Source organism: Macaca thibetana, chromosome 14 (assembly GCF_024542745.1).
Source record: "Macaca thibetana thibetana isolate TM-01 chromosome 14, ASM2454274v1, whole genome shotgun sequence".
NCBI lineage: Eukaryota > Metazoa > Chordata > Mammalia > Primates > Cercopithecidae > Macaca > Macaca thibetana.
Genome location: NC_065591.1, coordinates 13598419 through 13619421, shown reverse-complemented (window position 1 = coordinate 13619421; position 21003 = coordinate 13598419). Strand labels below are relative to the sequence as shown.

The window sequence follows — 21003 nt, the reverse complement described above, 5'->3', positions numbered from 1 at the left end:
GGAGGAAATGAAAGTTCTAATTCTTATTTAAATTTAATAAATCAAAAGCACATGCTTTAATTTTAAGATTAAAAGAAAACACATAGTAAAAGACTTTATAATTATTAAATTAATTGGAGGGAGAAATAATGCAATAAAGGGGAGATAAAGGTATGTAGAACCATTGACCAAAATATAGAAAACATTTTTTTGTTTGTTGATTTGTTTATTGTATTTAGTTTCTCTATTTTACAATATTGGTTTCCTTAAATATTCAGTGTCCATTTACACTTTCATTTAGTAATTTCTCTTCTCATGTCAGGCAGTGTAGGTCCTGCTTACTGTAGCCTACATCTGGTGACTGTGAGACAGGAGTGGGGATGAAGCCAGGTTATAAATACAGATTGACTATGATCCAGGTTATAAATACAGATTGACTATGATCCAGGTTATAAATACAGATTGACTATGATCCAGGTTATAAATACAGATTGACTATGATCCAGGTTATAAATACCGATTGACTATGATCCAGGTTATAAATACAGATTGACTATAATCCAGGTTATAAATACAGATTGACTATGATCGAGGTGGGAGAAAGCCCCTGGCTTCTCCAGACTAAGGTGACCTCTGTGTCTTCATCATCAGAATTCCAGCTCTATAGAGTGAACTCAAGACTTTCATTTAGTGATCAATTCCATAATCTTCTCTGCTTTTTTCTTTTTCTTTATACCCTGTTAATTGAAAGTTAGATGTGATTCTTGTCTCTTTCCTGGTTTTTTTGTTTTTGTTGTTGTTGTTGTTGTTTTTGACACAGAGTCTCGCTCTGTTGCCCAGGCTGGAGTGCAGTGGTGCGATCTCGGCTCGCTGCAAGCTCCACCTCCTGGGTTCATGCCATTCTCCTGCCTCAGCCTCCTGAGTAGCTGGGAGTACAGGTGCCCACCACCATACCCAGCTAAATTTTTGTATTTTTAGTAGAGGTGGGGTTTTACCCTGTTAGCCATCTTTCCTGTTTTTTACTCAGAGCTGGCACTCACATTCTGTATACTTATCTAGAGCAGAACCATAATTTTGCTCATAAAACAGTTCTCATATTTTGTTTTTGGAATAAACACCTTGTTATGTGATGCCTGTGTGAGGGAAAGAGGATCAGTTGGCCCAGTTTTCCATCATAATTTAAAAAAGCAATTACCTTAATAACTGCTCAGGGCTCCAACCTCCTCCCTTGCTGCTTATAGTTTTGACACTGAACTTGAGCTCTTTCTGATTTGCTCTTATTTGCATAGTAGTTAGTTTTGTTAAATGCTTACTTTGAGGTAGGGTGATTTTATTATAAATAAATATATATATATTTCTCTGTCGAATTTCATGTTATTGTTCTCTTGAAATTGTTATCTACTAATAGTAACCTGATAATGTCTCATTTCACACCATATGGAGTAGGAGGAGAGATTGATGCCTGTCCTTAGTATAGAATTTCAACCTCTCTTAGGAAGTCGTGAAACTCTGTACCCTTGTCTTCTGCAATGCCACACTTTCCGAGCTTGCCTGCTGTCTTCCTTACCCTCTTTTTCATAATCCTCTGGGAACTCTTATTTCTGATAAACTGTTTCTATCCTCTAGAAATAGGGTTTGACATTTTCTGCCTCCACACACAAGCCTGGGTGACCTCATCCCTCTGGATGAAGAATGGTTGGGTTTACCTCTACAGCCATGGTCTCATTCCCTAGCTCCTGCCAGTTATCCAATTCTTGTCAACTTTGTTTGAAGATGCCTACACAACTCTGATTAAATACGTTCAAAATTTTACTCTTTGTTCCTGCAGTTCTGTCCTGGTTCGTGTCTATTGCCTTACTGAATGGCTCTATCTCTCATTCAGTTTCCTAACCCAGAATCTGAGTGTCATCCTTTTTTTTTTTTCCTCCTGATTTACATATTCATTATACCAACAAGTACTATCATTTCTTGTTCCTAAACAGCTTTCAAATCCATTCATTCTCTCCAACTTCACTAGCATCACAGGTAGTTCAGGTAACCATCATCCCTTCCCTAGAGAACTGCCTCTACCTTGAGCCTAACTCTCTAATTTTATTATTATTTTTCCCTGTTGTTTGAAACCAGGACAATATTTCTGAAATATAATCTATTTTAATTTTGAGAATTATAATTTCAGATTATAGACCACATAGTTTTTGGAATTAGGCAAAACCGGATTTCAATCTCATCTATACCAGCTATAGGAGTATCTCTGAAACTCTGACAGAGTTTCAGTTTCTTCTGAAAAATGGAAATAATAATGTTACCTTCCTTCATTCTCCTTCCATTTGTGTGTCTTTTGTCTTGTTTCCAATTAGATGTCCCTTTATCTAGGAAGTCTCCTCTGCCAACCCAATGTTGGGTTCATTGATCCTTCTATGAGCTCTCTTAGGATACCCAACTTTACCTTGCAGATCACTGATTATAATGGCTTATAACGATTTATTTGCTCATCTATATTGTCACTTTACCTTGCAGATAACTGATTGTAATGGATTGTAGTGATTTATTTACTGGTCTGTTTTTCCAAGTAGTCTATAAACTCTTTGAGTGAAAATTATTTTTTACCATTTTATCAGAAGCACAGGGCACACTGCTTGGCTTATAATAGTTTTTCTAAAGAAAATGCTGAATGAATGAAACTGCACGCCACTTTGCTTTCCTCCTCCATGTAAAGTAAACATTATTTTATTTTATAAATGAATCATAAGTTCAGGAGATTAACAAGGTCATGCAAGAAATGATTGCCATTGGTTTTATCTTAGTCAAAGGCCAGCTTGTTCTATGATACCAGCTGCTTCCTTCACTTAGAAAGGCGCTGTTTTATTGCCGTACAACCAACTTGTTGCCATTTTATGGCCACTCATGATGAATCTCTAAAGGTGGAATTTCATGTAAATAAAACATTTAAGTTGTGTATATTAAGGTCGGTGCAAAAGTAATTGTGATTTGGCCATAAAATAATGGCAAAAACCGCAATTACTTTTGCACCAACCTAATAAAATAGTAATAGTAGCTCTCCAGGAAGACACGAGCACTATGGAAATGTGTGACACGGTGAAAGGGGGTATTTACAAAATACCATTTACTTAGCTTGTGTATATAATGACCTTTGAAGAGGGTCTTGCATACAGTAAATCCTCTACCACTGATACCCACAGTAATTAGTAGCATTATTTTCATAGGAAAGACTGTATCAGGCAGCCGCTGCTTTTTCAGCAAAATTCAGAATAGACATCCGCACCCATACTGAGAACACAAAATCAGTTATGCTTCCGATATAAAAGAGGAACTAGTTGTGGGTCTCAGAAATTCTCAGCACAGCCTTTAAGTTTCCAAACATCTACTAGAAGAGGAATGAAGATTTAAACTGAGTGAGGTGTGGAGTGGGGGAAGCTGACTGGGTCTGGACCAAAGAACTTTGAGGAACTTGCCCAGAGCCCTGCACGCATCAGACCTACCGCAGACACTGCAGGCCCGAAGAAAGGTAGGCCCAGGGACTTGCCTTCCTAGGCTTTCGGGCTGATGGTTTGGTTCACTTCCCGGGTTTAGGATTTCTGGGAGTGGAATGAGAAAAAAAAATGAGGCCACTTCCCATGACACAAGCTGGTAGTCAGGGTTGGGGTGGGTTGCGTGCACCTTTATAAATGTGCATTTGGTGAGGGGATGAGAACCGTCTTTGCTACAGTTGATGGGAGTTAGAAAAGCCTCCTCAAGGCTGACATTGGAGGCTGCATAAGGTTGTTTAGTTACTTTTGTCCCCTAAGTCCTCAGGATTCCAAAACACTGAAAGCAACATTTTATACTTTTGACTAGTTACCTCATCTACTGTTAATGCCCTTCCTCCATGGTCTTTATTCTCTGTGTCTGACTGGTTATTTTTATAATTCAGGATTTAAGAACAGATGTATCGCATGCAGAATTTGGTGTACATGGACTAGGGCACAGGCAGGGTCCCCAGCCTTGTACATTTAGATGGGCTGTAACCTGACCTAGTTCTCCAGTGGTCTTTGGCACTATTCATGGGGCACCCAGGCAGTAAACTGAGGCTGCTCATGATAAAATCTACTAATGAAAAACGCCTTGTAGACTTTTAGCATTCTTAGGATAAGAAAGAAGCTTGTAAGTAGTCGTGGCCATTGTAATCTTTTCCCAGATGAAGTAAGTGAAACCCAGAAAAGGGAAATAATGTACCCAGAATCACACAAGTTAATAAAAGGGCTGGGAGCAAACAAACAAACAAACAAAAAAGAATTCTTGGTTCCTAGTCCAGGCCTTTTCACTTCCCGTGCCACAATTTCTGCATCCCCATCATCCTCCTAAAAACTATCCAGATTCAGGCCTCATTTTGGGTTTCTAGTCTATTTGATAACTTTGCCAAGAAAAAGGGGATGACCATGTGTACCACTCTCCTCATGCTCTCTCCTTGTGATTGTGGCAGGGGGTGGGATGGGGCGGGGGGGATGGTAACATAAAAATGAGGAAACAAGAGACTGGTGGTGCTGCTGATCCACAAAGAGACTGGGGCCAATCAAAGAGGGAAGGGTGGTCTAGGTTCCCTCACCTCTTTTTGTTGTTGTTGTTGTTGTTGTTGTTGTTGTTGAGACGGAGTCTCGCTCTGTCGCCCATGCTGGAGTGCAGTGGCGCGATCTCGGCTCACTGCAAGCTCCGCCTCCCAGGTTCACGCCATTCTCCTGCCTCAGCCTCCCGAGTAGCTGGGACTACAGGCGCCCACAACCGCACCCGGCTAATTTTTAGTATTTTTAGTAGAGACGGGGTTTCACCGTGGTCTCGATCTCCTGACCTTGTGATCCGCCCGCCTCGGCCTCCCAAAGTGCTGGGATTACAGGCGTGAGCCACTGCGCCCAGCCTCCCTCACCTCTTTATCCGGGGGGTGGGGAAGACATTGTAGTTGTCAAGAGCCTGATGCATATAGGTGATGGTACAAAACCAAGGTTTCAATTCTTCTCCAACCCAGAATAAATGTCCCTCATATGTATCCAACATTCTCAGCAGTTTTAAAAAAATTGAATAGAGAGAAGTCAAGCCCTGGATGGTAAAATATTTTTGTCCTTGGGGACTTTATGTGCTGTAGATAATTAACACAAGGATTTCTGTGGTGGAAAAACAGGAGGCAGTTATATGAACTTATGGCCAGAGTTCCTTAGAATGACAAAGCACCAGCCTTGAAGGACCAGAACCTGACCTATGTTATCAAAGAATTATGGGAAAGCAGAAGAGTCAGTTATAAGCTTTGCTTTGATATAATGGCTCTGCCCTGGAGGAAGCTTACAGTCTTGACAGAGAGGCACTAAACACAGAGAGAGAACCACCAGTGTGTTTGATAAGACAGACCCAACATGTCCTAAATTCTCAGTCTGAAGGTGTGTGTGCCTGAGAGATTGAGGCAGAGGTTCTTTTACATTAAAGAAGAATAAAGTACACATTTCGATGGACTAAGAAGAATCATCTTTAGTCACTTTCCAAATAACTTTGACTTTTGCAATGTAGAAGTAACATAACACAGATTTCTTAGACCCTTGGTTACCATCATAGGTTGAGTGATCCACGTGTGGGCAATGGTGGAGAAGTGGGGGAACAGTGTCTGAAAGAAGATAGAAACTATGCAATGCTGTTTGTGTGTGAGAAGATTAGATGATGTGGTGCGTTTGTTTTTGTTCTTACAAGGTGGTCACAGGAGGGATGGAACATTCCTGCAAATGGGTTCAATATATGCAAACGTCTCAATATAAGAATGAAATCACTTCTTTGGAACAACTTAAGTAAGACAAATATACTTGGGGCTTTAAAAATTAAAAGGAGAGAGATTTGAGGTAAGACTACAACAATAGATTTGTGCTGAAGTAGCAGAGGTTTTGTTATCAACATTAAAAATTTTAACTCTATGCTAAGGGTGGTGAAATGTAAAAGAAGGCTTTTAAAGGGGAGGGTGACTCAATTGATTTTATATTTGATCATTCTGGCTACAACATCAGGGGTGGACTGAATATCCAAAGCCACAAATGGACACAGGGAACAGTCAGAGGCTATGACGAATACTTCTGATGAAAATAGGATAATGGTTTGCCTTGAGAAGATGAGAGAAATACACAGAGTTGAAAAATGGTTGTGTAGGATTAAGATGAGATTGATTGAACATAGAGGGTAGGCAGCAGAAGAACTAATGACAAACTACCAGATATTTTTGAGACAGGGTCTCACTGTGTTGCCCAAGCTGGAGTACACTGGCACCATTGTGGCTTACTCCAGCCTCGACCTCAGCCTCCTGAGTAGCTGGGATTACAGGCGCCCACCACCACACCCAGCTAATTTTTGTATTTTGTGTAGAGATGGGGTTTCACCATGTTCCCCAGTCTGATCTCAAACTCCTGGGCTCCAACAATCCTCCCACCTTGGCCTCCCATAGTGCTGGGATTACAGGAGTGAGTCACAATGCCTGACTTTAAACTTCCAGATTTTTAACATGGATAGTGTAGTTAATTGCTGGGCCTTCCACCAAGAAAGGACACTTGCAGTCCCATAGCATTAGGGTTCCTGTTCCCTTTAGCTCTTGCCACTCTTGATTAGGGACTACTTGCAGGGCTCTGAAATAATCTCCACGTACTGTTCCTTGCGCCACCTTACTTTTTTGAAAGAGAAATTTTGAGGAAGACTGGATGTCTTCTATTTAAGTCTTCTAAGGTTTGAAATAAAAGTTACCTCTTCTCCGTTCTGGAACAAGTAGGTAAATTGTCAATTTCTGGGCTTTATTAGAATGACTTTAAATTAAGCCCAGAGAAGGACAATTCCCCTAAGTGTAACAAAAATCTAAGGATGTGGATTAAATGTAAGACCCAAAACAAGACCTATTTTATTTTAGCCATATGCTCCAAATCTAAATTTTGTGTTCCGTCCAGGGAGCGCTAAAGTGTATATATAGGTCTGAATATACCTACTCCATAGCATATATATGTAACCCACCTCCCAAATTCCATTATCATTGGAACAGAGACTGCAAGAGGAAGAGGAGGGCCTCTTGGCCCACCTCTACATAGTCTTGTACCTAACTTATTCCAAATTGGGTGGTTTCCTCCTTTTAGCTATTATAGATAATGCTGCTAAGAAAATTAATTGTACAAGTTTTTGTGCAAACAAAAGAGATCTTCTATTCACCAGACTAGTGTAGTGGATCCCCTTAAGCAAAAGAGTTCTGGAATTACAGCACCTGGATTTAAATTTTGGCCCTGCCACTGTTTACTCAAGTTACTTAATCTTGTGTTTTTATAATTCTGCCCTGTGAATAATAGAGTATATCTCTCAGGGGAATTTAATGATGAAATAACACATATAAAACATTTAAACCAGTGCATGTCACTTAATAAATGCTAAGTACATATTAACTGTTATTACTGATATTCCTACTATCACTTACTCATTTCTGGCTTGAAGTATAAAACATAAACTTCCTTTAACACTTCCTGCCACTCAAAGGCATGCTAGACAGGGACTTTATTCCTGTCATGACCCTGCTCCAACCTGCTCCTGTCTTGGGGCAAGTGGAAAAGCAGATAAAAGGGGTCTATATAACTGGAGAGAGCATGTTATTCATGGTACTGTGTTGTCAGATGTTGACACTTCCTCTCTTTTGCAGTTTGTCTCAAAGATTGGTCAGAAGAGTCAGGATTGTACTCTTTTTTTTGCTCTCATGGAATAAGTTAGATACAAGACTATGCAGAGGTGGGCCAAGAGGCTCTCCTCTTCCCCTTGCAGTCTGTTTGAATGAGAATGGAGTTTATGAGGTGGGTTACATTTGCATGCTATGGAGTAGGTACATTCAGACCTATATGTACACTTTAGCATCCTCTGAGCAGAACACAAAATTTAGATATGGAGCAAAGGGGTAAAATAAAATAGCAGGCCTTATTTTTGGTCTTAAATCTAATTTGTACTCTCAAATTTTGTTAAACATCGGAGAATTGTCCCCCTCTGGGCTTAATTTAAAGTCATTCTAATAAAGCCCACAAATTGACAATTTACCAACTGTCCCAGAAGGGAGAAGAGGTAATATTTATTTCAAACGTTAGAAGACCTAAATAGAAGATATTCAACCTTCCTTAAAATTTCTCTTTCAAAAAAGTAAGGTGGCACAGGAAAAGTATGTGGAAATTATTTCAGAACCCTACAAGTAGCCCCTAATCAAGAGTGGCAGGAGCTAAATGTAACAGGAATCCTAAGAGGGCTATGGGACTGCAAGTGTCCTTTCTTGGTGGAAGGCTCAGCAATTAACTACATTGTCTGTGTTAAAAATCTGGAAGTTTAAGTTTGGGCACAGTGGCTCACTCCTGTAATCCAAGCACTATAGGAGGCTGAGACAGGAAGATCACTTGAGCCCTGGAGTTTGAGACCAGCCTGGGTAACATGGAGAAACCCCACTTCTACAAAAAATACAAAAATTAGCTGGGTGTGATGGAACATGCCTGTAATCCCAGCTACTCGGGTGGCTGAGTTCGAGGCTGCAGTGAGCCATGATAGTGCCAGTGTATTCCAGCCTGGGCAACAGAGTGAGACACTGTCTCAAAAAAGTCTGGTAGTTTGTTATTAATGACTTCTATTACCCACCCTCTATGCTCAGTCAATCATGAAATGATGACCTTCTTTGCCTCTTTTGACAGTTTTTGACTTGAAGTTTATTTTATGTGACCTAAGTATGGATAATTATTCTCTTTAGGCTACTATTTGCATGGAATAGTCCATCTCTTAACTTTCAGCCTATGTTTCTTCTTAAGGCTAAAGTGAGTCTCTTACAGCATCTAGTTAGATGTTTTTTAAAAATTTTCCAGCCACTCAATGACTTTTGTTCAAAGAATTTAATTCATTTATATTTAAGGTTAGTATTAATAGATAAGGATTTATTCGTGCCATTTTATTATTTGGGGGAGGTTGTTTTTGTAGACCTTTGTTTCTTTCTTGCTCTCTTGTCTACCTTTGTGATTTGGTAATTTTATGAAGTGCTAAGTTTTGAATTCTTTAACATTTGTGTATCTGCTGTAGTTCTTTGCCTTGTAGTCATCATTAGGCTTACATAAAACCTCTCATAGTTATATAAATTGACTATTTTATGGTGACAGTAACAATGTTTATTGAAACAAGAACTCTAGACTTGTACTGTCCTCCCACCAAACTAAAGTTTTGGTATCTTTGTTTTCTACTGCTGTAAAAGACCATTGAAGACTGGGTAATTTACTATAAAATTTTATTTTGCTTATAGTTCTAGAGGCTGGGAAGTCTAAGGGCATGCATGGTGCAAACCTCTGGTGAGGGTAATCCCATGGAGGAAGGTGGAAGTGAGTGCACAAAGCAAAGAGAGAGAGATGGGGCCAAATTTATTCTTTTATCAGGAGTCCACTCCTGTGATAACTAACCCTCTCCAATGATAATAACATTCATCCATTCATGCAGGTAGGGGTGTCCCGATATAATTACCTCTTGAATTACCTCTGGAAGGTTCCACCTCTTAATACTGTTACAATGGCAATTAAGTTGTCACATGAGTTTTAGAGGGGACATTTAAACCATAGCATTTCATCCACAGCCCTCCAAAACTCATGTTCTTCTCACATACAAAATGCAATAATTCTGTCTCAATAGGCTCAAAGTCTTTACCCATTCCAGCATCGACTCTAAAGTCCTAAGTCCAGAGTCACATCAGAAGCAGATATGGATGAGACTCAAGGTATGATTTATCGGGAGGCAAATGTTTCCAGCTGTGAGTCTGTGAAATCAAATGATTTGTCTTCAAAATATAATGGTGGCACAGGTACAGAATAGACTCTCTCAGTTCAAAAGAAAGAACTAGGCAAGAAAAAGGCATAACTGGTTTCAAGTGAGTCCAAAACCCAACAGAGAAGACAGCCTTAAGTTTTAAATCTGGAGAATAATTTCCTTTGACTCCATGTCCTGAATCCTGGGAATGCTGACTGGGGCCCTCAAACAGCCCTGCTTGCATATCTTTGCTGGGCTCAGTCCGTGCTTCAGCTCTGTTAGGTTGGAGTTGCATGCTAGTGGTCCTATAGTTCTGAGATCTCAAAGGTAGCCTCACTCCCATGGCTCCACCAGGCATATCCCTAACTGTGACTCTCTGTGTTGGCTCTGACCCCATATTTCCACTCAGCATTGCCCTGATGGTGGCTCTTTGAAGTGACTCCACTCCCATAGCTGTTTGTGACATCCTTTGATCCTAGGTGGAGAAAGCCATGCCCCTATAGCCCTTGCAGTCTGTGAGCCTGTAACACCACATGGTTAACACCACATGGTTGCCATCGAGGTTGACAGCTTGTACTTTTTGCACTATAATAGTGGCTGTGGAGCTGGGGTCCTAGGCTCAGGGTCTTGCAAAACTCCTGTGGCAGAGGTTCACTCACCGAGGCATGGGTGGATGCAGATTACCCACAAAGATAAGGCTGTGACTCTGAGGCATACCTCAGCAACTCAAGCCCATGGGGCAGGGATGGAACAGTTACTGATTCTGGGGTCAGTGTACAACACCAGCATGGCTCCAGGGCAAGAGGGGTGCTCTGGAGGCTTGAGCTCTGGGGAGCAGGTTACAGCTGAAATTTTGGTTCCAGAGCCAATAGGACACTGCAGCAACTCCAACCCTGGGGGACGGAGTGCCACATAGTGGTAACTCTAGACCCTGAGATGGTAGGGCATGGCAATATCTCAGGCTGTGTAAGGCTGGATGTAGCAGCAGCAAGGCCTCAGGAATGACTAGGCCTGTCTGTGGCTTCGTCCTTGGGTTTTTTGAAGCAGTACAGAAATGACCCCCTGGAGAGCCAGGGTTTCTCAGAAGCTTGGACTCCAGGGAATTAGTCAGTTCCAGGGAGATGGGGCACTGTAGTTATTCTGCCTGGATTGTTGGGTGACACAGCTCAATCAAAGCTATGTGTCCTCAGAGAGTGGGACACAGTTTCAGCTTGAGTTTGGAGGGGCAGAGTGCACCAGCGACTAAGATGGGGGCATGGAGCAGTTCCATGGCAGCCTGGCCTCGGCAGGTAGAGAGTGGACAGCAACAGTTTGGCTTAGGTATGGCTACCAGGTGTGTGTGGTATAGTGGTGGTTAAGCATCAGAGATGGAGGGGTGCAAATGGCTACTCATTCCTGAAGCAGAATGCACTCTAGCAGTGATTCACTTCCAAGAAGGGGCAGTACAGTAGCAGTTCAGGCCATGGAGGCCAGGGCACAGTGTCAGTGCCGCCTCTGGAATAGGACAGACACGTGGACTTCAGGTAGCTCCATCAGCTGAACTCAGAGCCTGTGAAGACTCTAAGTGTCTCCAGTAGTAAGATTACAGGTGTCCATGGTGTTGATGGGAGCTGCTGAGGTCCTCTCAGTTACCTTTTCCCTGCAGGAAGAAGGCCCTCCTGACTCAGAGCTGGTCCTAACTGGGGGAAAGGTGGTGGAAGAAAGGTGTTTTGTCTCCTCCTTCATGCAGCCATCCTGGGTTTCTATGATCTACAAGATTTCTGCTACTCCTTTGGTGTTTTCAAGTGCTCTTCTTTAATTATTTTGGTTGGAATGCAGTTGTTTATTCATTGTTTTGGGGAGTGTGTGTGTGTGTATGTTTGTGTGTGTATTGATGATGATGAGGGTTAGGAACTTCTAGTTGGCCTTCTTGGTGACATTCTTTAGAATTCTAATCAGACATATTCTAGACCTTTTAATTCTACACTTCTAATCTTTTAACCTCTCTTCTATTACGACCATTTTCTTGTTTCTCTACAGAATTCTTGGTGATTTCTTCAAATTTTTCTTCCAGTTGACTAATTCTATTTTCAGCTATTCCTTGTTATTTAACACATTGACCAATTGTTTTCTGTCAACACTATTTTATATTCGAAATTTATTTGAGATTATGTGCCAAATATGTCCTGTCACTCTATGTGCTTTATCTTTGACTTCATTTTTGTGATTTAATTTTCATTTAAATAAGTTATCTGTACTCTTTACATATTCTATATTTGATATATAAACAGGTGCTCCTAATCTGTGGGACTTCTTGGAGGCTTGTATCAAGGATATCTACTTCCTTCTTTATGGACTCCAATGTAGGACTTATTCAGAGACTGATTGCTTTCTAAATATGTGGCTTTTTGGTGGGATTTCTCCTTTACTACAGACTTTGATGATTCTCAGAACTATACTTTTCCAGGGAAGTGATCGTTATCAACTGATGTATTTAATTCCCAGGATTGTAAACAGTAATTTATGTTGTATACCTCGGGGGGCCTCTCGTCTTTGAAATCTGTGGCCATGGTGTCTTGTTTCTTTCATACTCTCGCTACACTTCTCTCCAAGTGTATCCTCATGTAATCTTTGTTTTTAACACTCATTTCACCTGATTTATAGAAATGTTAGTTGTTTCACACTTTCATAAAAAAGTGGAGTTCTAATTCTGTTTGTCCAAATTGTTTTCGGAACTTTTCTAAAAGTAAGAACATTGACTTTTTGGTTACATTCTTATATTTAATTCGTTATCTTAACTTCAATCATATTTACATTATATATTTCTTATTTATTATATTTGTCTTTCTTTTTTAAAAGAAATACTTATTTTATAATTTGTAATTTGTAATTTATAATTTGTAATTTTGTACTTTTAATTTTACTATTTTCCATAATTTTAAGTATATACATTACTAAAGTTAAATTCATGTTCTAAATGATTAATCTTTTCATTTTAACGTTTCTCCTCTATCTTTCTCTGAAATTCACCCTCCTTCTTCTGACTTTAATCAGTTTTATTGTTAGATAGCGAATAATTTATTTCCTTTGATGTATTAAAAATAAATACAAGATGATAATTTTTTCAGAGAAATCTTAATGTTTTTCTCAACATAGTAAATTTGGAGTACAACAATTTTTTTTTCATTTATGTTACCAATAAAAGGGCACACATCTCCAAACTTGAGACATTTTTAGGGGTTCAATGAAGCATAAATGATATCAAAATTAACTATTACTTGAAGGATATTAGCAAGCTTCATTTTCCTAAAAATGTATGGAAGTGGATCATGAAACACCTGAATATGAATTCAAATACATAGATAAAAATTTCCATGTGGCTTTAGCCTATCTCGACATGACTTGGTTGGAGTTATTACATGGAGGACAGAAAGAAGTATAAGAATGATATGTTTGTGCTTAGATTCTCAAAAAATGATTTGATGGGTCCTTGCTATGTACCAGCAAGTTAGGATTTAAAGCAATGTAATAGGACAAGAGATTTAGATTTGTGGTGCCAAGAATATGACTCAGAGCCATTAGTTTCATTACCAAATTCCAGAGTTTGTGGGACAAAATACAAGATTACGTAAGTCACACTCAGCAAGGATGAACATGGGAAGATTTTTCAGCCCTGTGAATTTAACTGTGCTCTGATTAGAAAAGGAGGAACTATACAATACTATACAATAAATTGGAAGGCAGATGAGTTTGTGTAGTTTATTACTATTATAAAAGTAATCCTTTGGCCGGGCACAGTGGCTTACACCTGTAATCCCAGCACTTTGGGAGGCCAAGGTGGGCGGATCACAAGGGCAGGAGATCGAGACCATCCTGGCCAACATGGGGAAACCCTGTCTCTACTAAAAATACAAAAATTAGTTGTGCATGGTGGCGTGTGCCTGTAGTAACAGCTACTCAGGAGGCTGAGGCAAGAGAATCATTTGAACACAGGAGGCAAAGGTTGAAGTGCGACGAGATCGTGCCACTGCATTCCAGCCTGGCAATAGAACGATACTTCATCTCAAAAAAAAAAAAAAAAAAAAAGTAATCCTTCGTGGGGAAGTGGCTGTAATCAAGGGACTAGGCAGTAAGAGGGATAGAAATAAAATCTGAGAAGACTTGGAATGGAACTTAAATACATTTCTCTAATTTTAGAGGTCCAACAGGTTTACCTCGCTTCTGTCAACATGTCCCTCTCTGCTGGACTTTCTAGCATCTTGATATCATATGACATTTAGTTTTCCCCCTGCCCCACCCTTAATGTGTTGCCTATTCCACTTCCCCGGCTCTAACAGCTATTATGATATGGGAAGGGAATGTAGACCAGATTTTGTCCTTCGGGAGGAACCTGCTCCAAAGTGTCATGTCCTCCTTTGTCATTTCCAGGACATCATACTAAATTACATTTCTTATTGTAGCACCTTTTCTGCTGCCATGACAACCATGCAAGGAATGGAACAGGCCATGCCAGGGGCTGGCCCTGGTGTGCCCCAGCTGGGAAACATGGCTGTCGTACATTCACATCTGTGGAAAGGATTGCAAGAGAAGTTCTTGAAGGGGGAACCCAAAGTCCTTGGGGTAAGTTGCAAATCTAGGGGAAGACCAATGGTGTTGTAAACTCATATTTCATAAGACCTAATGCCAAATACACTGTCCCACCAACCTCATAATATAACAGCCAACCCTTGCAACATCAGTATTTACTTTTCACGCTCTTCATCTGAAAAACTATATAGTATTCTATCACAACGTGCTTCCAGTTGAGTTATATTTGAAATATATTGACTTCAGATCTATTCTAGGGTTGTGGGTCATCCATGATAATTGTATTTAAACTCAGCATGGAAGAGCAGCAAAATAAAAGGCCACCTATGCACTACTAGCTGACGTCCCCTTTATAGGCCTTCCTGAATAGCTGACAGATGCATATTGCTACTATTTCTTTCCAGCACCTTTTCTTAGCCCCCTGCTCAGAGGATGAAAAATCTATTCTCTGAGCATTTCTATCTGGAGTCTCAGATGAGCATGCCTAAAAGAAATGAAGGATTAAAAGAATGACAGAATAGGGCAGGTGAAAGGACATTAAATATAGGTTTATCACTAGCCCAAGTTTCAAATGGGAAAATGTCACTGTGGATATTTTGGACCCTTTTTTCACATTATTCATTTTTTGGAGGGTGGGGGGGAAATATAGCTATTTCTCATAAAATATGTTATTTATGTTGGCACACACTGGGTTTATCTATTTATTTATTTATTTTTACATTTTGAGATGGAGTCTCGCTCTGTCACCCAGGCTGGAGTGCAGTGGTACAATCTTGGCTCACTGCAAACTCCGTCTTCCGGGTTCAAGCAAGTCTCCTGCCTCAGCCTCCTGAGTAGTTAGGGATTACAGGCATGAGCTACCACGCGCAGCTAATTTTTGTATTTTTTAGTAGAGACGGAGTTTCACTATGTTGGTCAGGCTGGTCTCGAACTCCTGACCTCATGATCTGCCCGCCTCGGCCTCCCAAAGTGGGTTTATTTTTTAATGTATGAGTAATTATTTAAAAATATACTGTACGTTTTAGAGAAGTTTTAGGCTTAAAGAAAAATTGAGAACAAAGTACAGGTATATCCCATATGCCCCTTGCTCCCACACATGCATAGCTTTTTAATTATCAGCCTCCCACCAGAGTGTAACCTTTGTACCAACTGATGAACTACCTTGACACATCATTACTAAAAGTACACAAATCACACTGGGGTTCATTCTCTGTGTTGTGTGTTCTATGGGTTTTAACAAAGGTATAGCGACATGAATCTACCTTTATAGTATCACATAGTATCCCACCAATCCCTGGCAACCACTAATCTTTTATTGTCTTCATAGTTTGCCTTTTCCAGAAAGTCAAACAGTTGGAATTGTACAATAGGTGTTTTTTTTTGTTTGTTTTTTTTTTTTTTGTTTTAGGTTGTATTCCTTCACCTAAAAACATGCATTTAAATTTCCTCCATGTTTTCTTATGACTTGATAGTTCATTTACTTTTAGTACTGAATAATATTTCATTGTCTAGAGGTACCACAGTTTATTTATGCATTCACCTACAAAGGACATCTTGATGGCTTCCAAACTTTGGCTATTAGGAGTAACGTTGCTATAAATATCTGTGTGGCAGGTTATGTGTGGATGTAAGTTTTCAACTCATTTGGGTCAGTATGATTACTATATTGTAGGTAATAGTATGTTTAGTTTTGTAAGAAACTGCCATACTGTCTTCCATGTGGCTTTGTCATTTTGAATATTTCAATCAACACTCAATGAGTTCCTGCTGTTCTACATAATCTCCAGCAGTTGGTAGTGTCAGTGTTCTGAATTTTTACCATTCTAACAGGTGCTAGTGGACTCTCATTATCATTTTAATTTGCATTTCCCTTGTGACATAAGATGTGGACCATCTTTTCACATGTCTCTTTACCATGTCTATATCTTCTTTCATAAGGTGTCTTGTTAAATTCTTTGGCACATTTTTAAACGAGGATGTTTATGTTCTTATTGTTAAGTTCTAAGTTTGTTATATATTTTGGATAACGATCCTTTGTCAGATATGACTCTTGCAAATATCTTCTCCCAGTCTGGTTTGTCTTTTCATCTCTTGACAATGTCTTCTGCAGAGCAGAATTTTTTAATTTTAAGAAAATTAAGATGATTTATTCTGTATTTCATGGTTTGTGCCTTTGGTATTGTATTGACAAATTCATCACCAAACCCAAGGTTATCTAGATTTGGGCCTATGTTCTGTTAGGAGTTTTATAGTTTTTAGTTTAATATTTATGTCTGTGATTCATTTTGAGTTAATTTTTATGAAAGATAAAAGGTATGTGTTTAAGTTTTATTTTTACTTATGGATATCAAGTTTTAAGTACTATTTTTTTAAAAGACTATCTTTTTTTTTCATTGTATTACTTTAGCTCATTACCAAAGATCACTTGACTATATTTGTGTGGCTATCTCTAGGCTTTCTACTCTATTACATTGATCTATTTGTCATTTCTTTGCTAACACCACACAGCCCTGATTTATAGTATGTCCTAAAATTGGGTAGTGTTAGTCTTAAAACTCCTTCTTCTTCTTCAAGATTGTGTTTGCTATTCTAAGCTTTTTTGCCATTCCTTATAAATTTTAGAGTCAGTTTATTAATATATACAAAATAACTTGCTAGGGTTTTAATGGAGATTGCATTAAATCTACTGATCAAGTTGGGAAGAACTAACATTTTGACAATGTTGAGTCTTCCTATCCATAGACATGGAATATCTCTCCATTTACTTAGTTAATTATTTTATCAAAGTTTGTAGTTTCTTATAGAGTTTGTACATATTTTGTTAGATTTATATCTAACAAATACCATATACCAATACCTAAATATTTAATTTTTAGAGGTGCTAATTTAAATGGCATTATGTTTTTAATTTCAAATTTCACTTATTCATTATAAGTACATAAGAAAGTAATTGTCTCTTATGTATTAATCTTGTATACTATAAACCTAATATAATCATTTGTTAGTTCCCGGAATTTTTGGTTGATTCTTTCAGATTTTCTACACAGACATCATGTCGTTTGGGAACAAGGCAGTTTTATTTTTCCCTGACCAATCTATATATCTTTATTTCCTTTTTGTGTCTTACTGTTTCTATTATGACTTCCAGTACAATGTTAAAAGGAGTAGTGACAGGGCTCATCCCTGCCTTGTTTTTGATCTTCGTGAGAAAACTTTGAGTTTCTCCATTAAGTATGAAGTTCGCTGTAGGTTTTTATAAATATTCTTTATCAACCTGAAGAAGTTCTCCTCTATTGATAGCTTTTTCAAGTGTTTTTATAATAAACAGGCATTGGATTTTGTTCAATATTTTTTCTGCATCTGTTAATACAATCATGTGATTTCTCTTCTTTAGCCTGTTGATGTGATGAATACATTAATCGGTTTTTCAATGTATAGTCAGACTTGCATACCTGGGATAAATCCCAAGTGGTGATGCTACACAATTTTTTTAATGCATTGTTAGATTTAGTTTGCAAATATTTTGTTGAGGATTTTTGCATATTTGTTCATCAAAGATGTTGGTCTGTAGTTTTCTTTTCTTGTAATGTTTTTGCATGGTTTTTTGGTAGATGGTAGTGCTAGCTTCATAGAATTAGTTAAGGAGTATTTCCTCTGTTTCTATTTTCTGTAAATAATTGGTATAATTTATTTCTTAAGTGTCTGGTAGAATTCACCACTGAGCCCTTCTAGGTCTGATGCTTTCTGTTTTGGAAATTTATTAATTATTGATTCAATTTATTTAATAATTATAGACATATTCAGAGTGTCTCCTTCTTCTTGTGTGAGTTCTGACAAATTGTCTTTAAGGGTTACCCATTTTATCAAGGCTATCAAACTGTGGGCGTAGAATTGTTCATAACATTATTTTATTATCCTTTTAATTTCTATGGGAACTGTAGTGATGTTCCTTCTTTCATTTATGTTAGTAATTTTTGTCCTCTCTCTTTTTCTTAGCCTGGCTAGAGATGTTTTTAGTTTGTTTATACATACATATATTTTTAAAAACTGCTTTGGATTGTATCGATTTTGTCTACTCATGTCCTGTTTTCAATTTTATGATTTCTGCTCTAATTTCTATTATAGTTTTTCTACTGCTTATTTGGAGTTTAATTTGCTCTTCTTTTTCTAGTTTCTTAAGGTAGACTCTCAGGAGATTGATTTTAGATCATTTTTTAATATATTCATTCAATGTTATAAATCTTCTTCTAAGCATTGCTTTCACTACATCCCATAAATTTTGTTAAGTTGTTGTAATATTTTTGATCCTTTGGAATGCCATGGGATAATGGTACTCTTACTCTGCTATGTTTAGATCCCTGGGTACTCATACTCATGTCCTCATACTCCAGACTTCAAGAAAATATCATATTTGCTCTTCTTTTTTTCTTCCCCTGTATATACTCTCCTTTCTTCAGGTTACTTCTTCTTGCTACAACAATTGCTTTCTAATTCCTAGGCCACTTCTCTGAGCTCATGATAAACAGAGAGAAATAGTTGTGGTAGAAGTAACATCGTAGGTATCAGAAAAGCAACTCTGGGCTGGTTCTGGCATACTCCTCTTAACCTTGAAATTATTGGCAACGATAGACATCCCGAGAGGTAATATTGGTAAGAAAATATTCATGGTTATTTATGTGAAAAAAGAGTGATAAGAGAATACTAAGAAGGTCATATGACTATATCAAATGAAGAAGACTAAGGATAGCTTAGTGATTGGAAAGGGGGTGGCAGAAGCACTATTTCTGTGGTGGATAATCAGTTTTTACTTTCTTCATCATTTCTAGGTTGTGCAGATTCTGATTGCCCTGATGAGCCTTAGCATGGGAATAACAATGATGTGTGTTGCATTTAGTGCTTATGGACATTACCCTATTTCCGTGTATATCGGGTACACAATTTGGGGGTCAGTGATGGTGAGTAGAGTATCTTTTGATATAATTGAAGATAACATAAAGCAGTTGTCAATACCCTGATCCTTGGAATCCTATTCTAACTGTATCTTGTAATTCTGCAAATCTGAGAGTGGTATCTAACCATTTCTTACTCAATTTTCTCATATTTAAAGTACTACTGATAGTATTATATTAAATCTAGGTAGATTAAATATTTATATATATCCGTTAGATATACCACAGCAGCACATTGCCAAAGACCCAAACCAGAATGGCTTAAACATTGAAAGCACTGATTAGTTCACAACAAGATTAGTGGCTTGTCATTTCTAGGATTGCTTCATTCAGTGGTGCAAGGATTTCATCAAGGATTGCTAGCCGACCGTATCAGAGGGGAGATGGTTGACACATCCAACTTTTGGTAAATATTTTATATACATATTCCCAAATCAGCTGTCAGTAAGGACAACGAACTTGCCATTATTGGCTTGGACTAATCAAGATTTACCTCTGTAGCTGGGAGGAGTCAACCCTACCTTTAGCTCATGAGAAACTGAACAAAACAATGGTTTGCTTAGCAAGGAGGAAGAGGAGATATGGCTGGTACACAAGCAGTTTCTCATATCTAGTCTATTGACTATCAAAACTCAGGAAATTGTTACCTTAGAAAATGAAAATGTTATTTGATATATTTTATTTCATAAATTCAATAAAAATAACTATAATTATTATAATTAATATTAAATTAATTATAACTATTATTAAATTAAAAAACTTTTTCCCAAGAGAAAACACAAGATAGTTTTAATGCAAATTGAAAGTAAAATTGAGAATAAAATACCAAGTTTTATCCACTGATAAGAGAAAAATAAAATGTATAAGTTGGGTTTACGTTAGAATCAGGGAATCTATTCTAGCATTGCAGGTTTCCATTTATTTCTAAAACTAAGAATGAAATAGTTTAGAGTTTTATAGTAGAGCTTGCTCTTTGCTCCCCTTCGCCTGTTTACAGCAGAAGTGCAAGATTGGAAGAACAGTAAAGCTGTGCTTTACTTTTAGAAAGTTGCACAATACTTCATATATCCAAAAATACTAATGCCAATAACAGCTCTTATTAAACTCTTACTATCATGTGGATACTTTACTAAGTGCTTTATATGTGCAGTTTCATTTCAAACAATCACCACAAACTTCTGATTTTTCATTATCATCATTTTATGGATGAAGAGAGGTTCAGTAACTAACCCAAGATCACAACTGTTTGGTACAGGAATGAAGATTCAAATAGGGTCAGTGTATTTTCAGAATTGCATACATCTGACCACTTAGTTTTCTGCTTTGATTTCCATTTCCTTTTCAAGATCACATTAAAAACCAGCTTACGTGGTGCAAGCCTTCCACATATGTTCAGTAGATTACCAGGAACTGCAGGAGCCATTTGTCCACTGAGACATCACTCAGACTCTTGTAGGTGTTCCATGAGATGAGCCTTTACTTAATTGGTGAAATCTTTTCTGCAGCTACTTTCCATTATTCTTTCAACCTTTTTTTCCATATCTCGTCTGTAAAGTGCCTCCTTCTAATCTTTTATACAGTATAAGTACCAATAGCAAGAACCAGTCACAAGTTCCTCTTATTTTTGGCCTTTTCAGTTCTGTTCCTGTATGTTTCACATTCCTCGTTTTTTTCCTCTGAGATAGTGTGTACATATTTTTTCCTGTGG

The 21003-nt window shown here is 38.2% G+C and overlaps 1 protein-coding gene across 3 annotated transcripts in view; it reads left to right on the top strand.

Annotated features, from left to right (window-relative positions):
* Nucleotides 1-21003, top strand: part of LOC126935514 (membrane-spanning 4-domains subfamily A member 4A) — a 53253-nt gene that overhangs the window by 22555 nt on the left and 9695 nt on the right. For 2 of the 3 annotated variants that reach the window (XM_050757026.1, XM_050757025.1), the window contains exons 2-3: nt 14220-14379; nt 19173-19301. In XM_050757026.1, the coding sequence (XP_050612983.1) occupies nt 14236-14379; nt 19173-19301 (273 nt within the window). In that variant the 5' untranslated portion in view covers nt 14220-14235. Of the gene's footprint in view, nt 1-3299; nt 3506-14219; nt 14380-19172; nt 19302-21003 lie in introns of those variants that run through there. The other variant, XM_050757024.1, reaches the window with a different exon arrangement.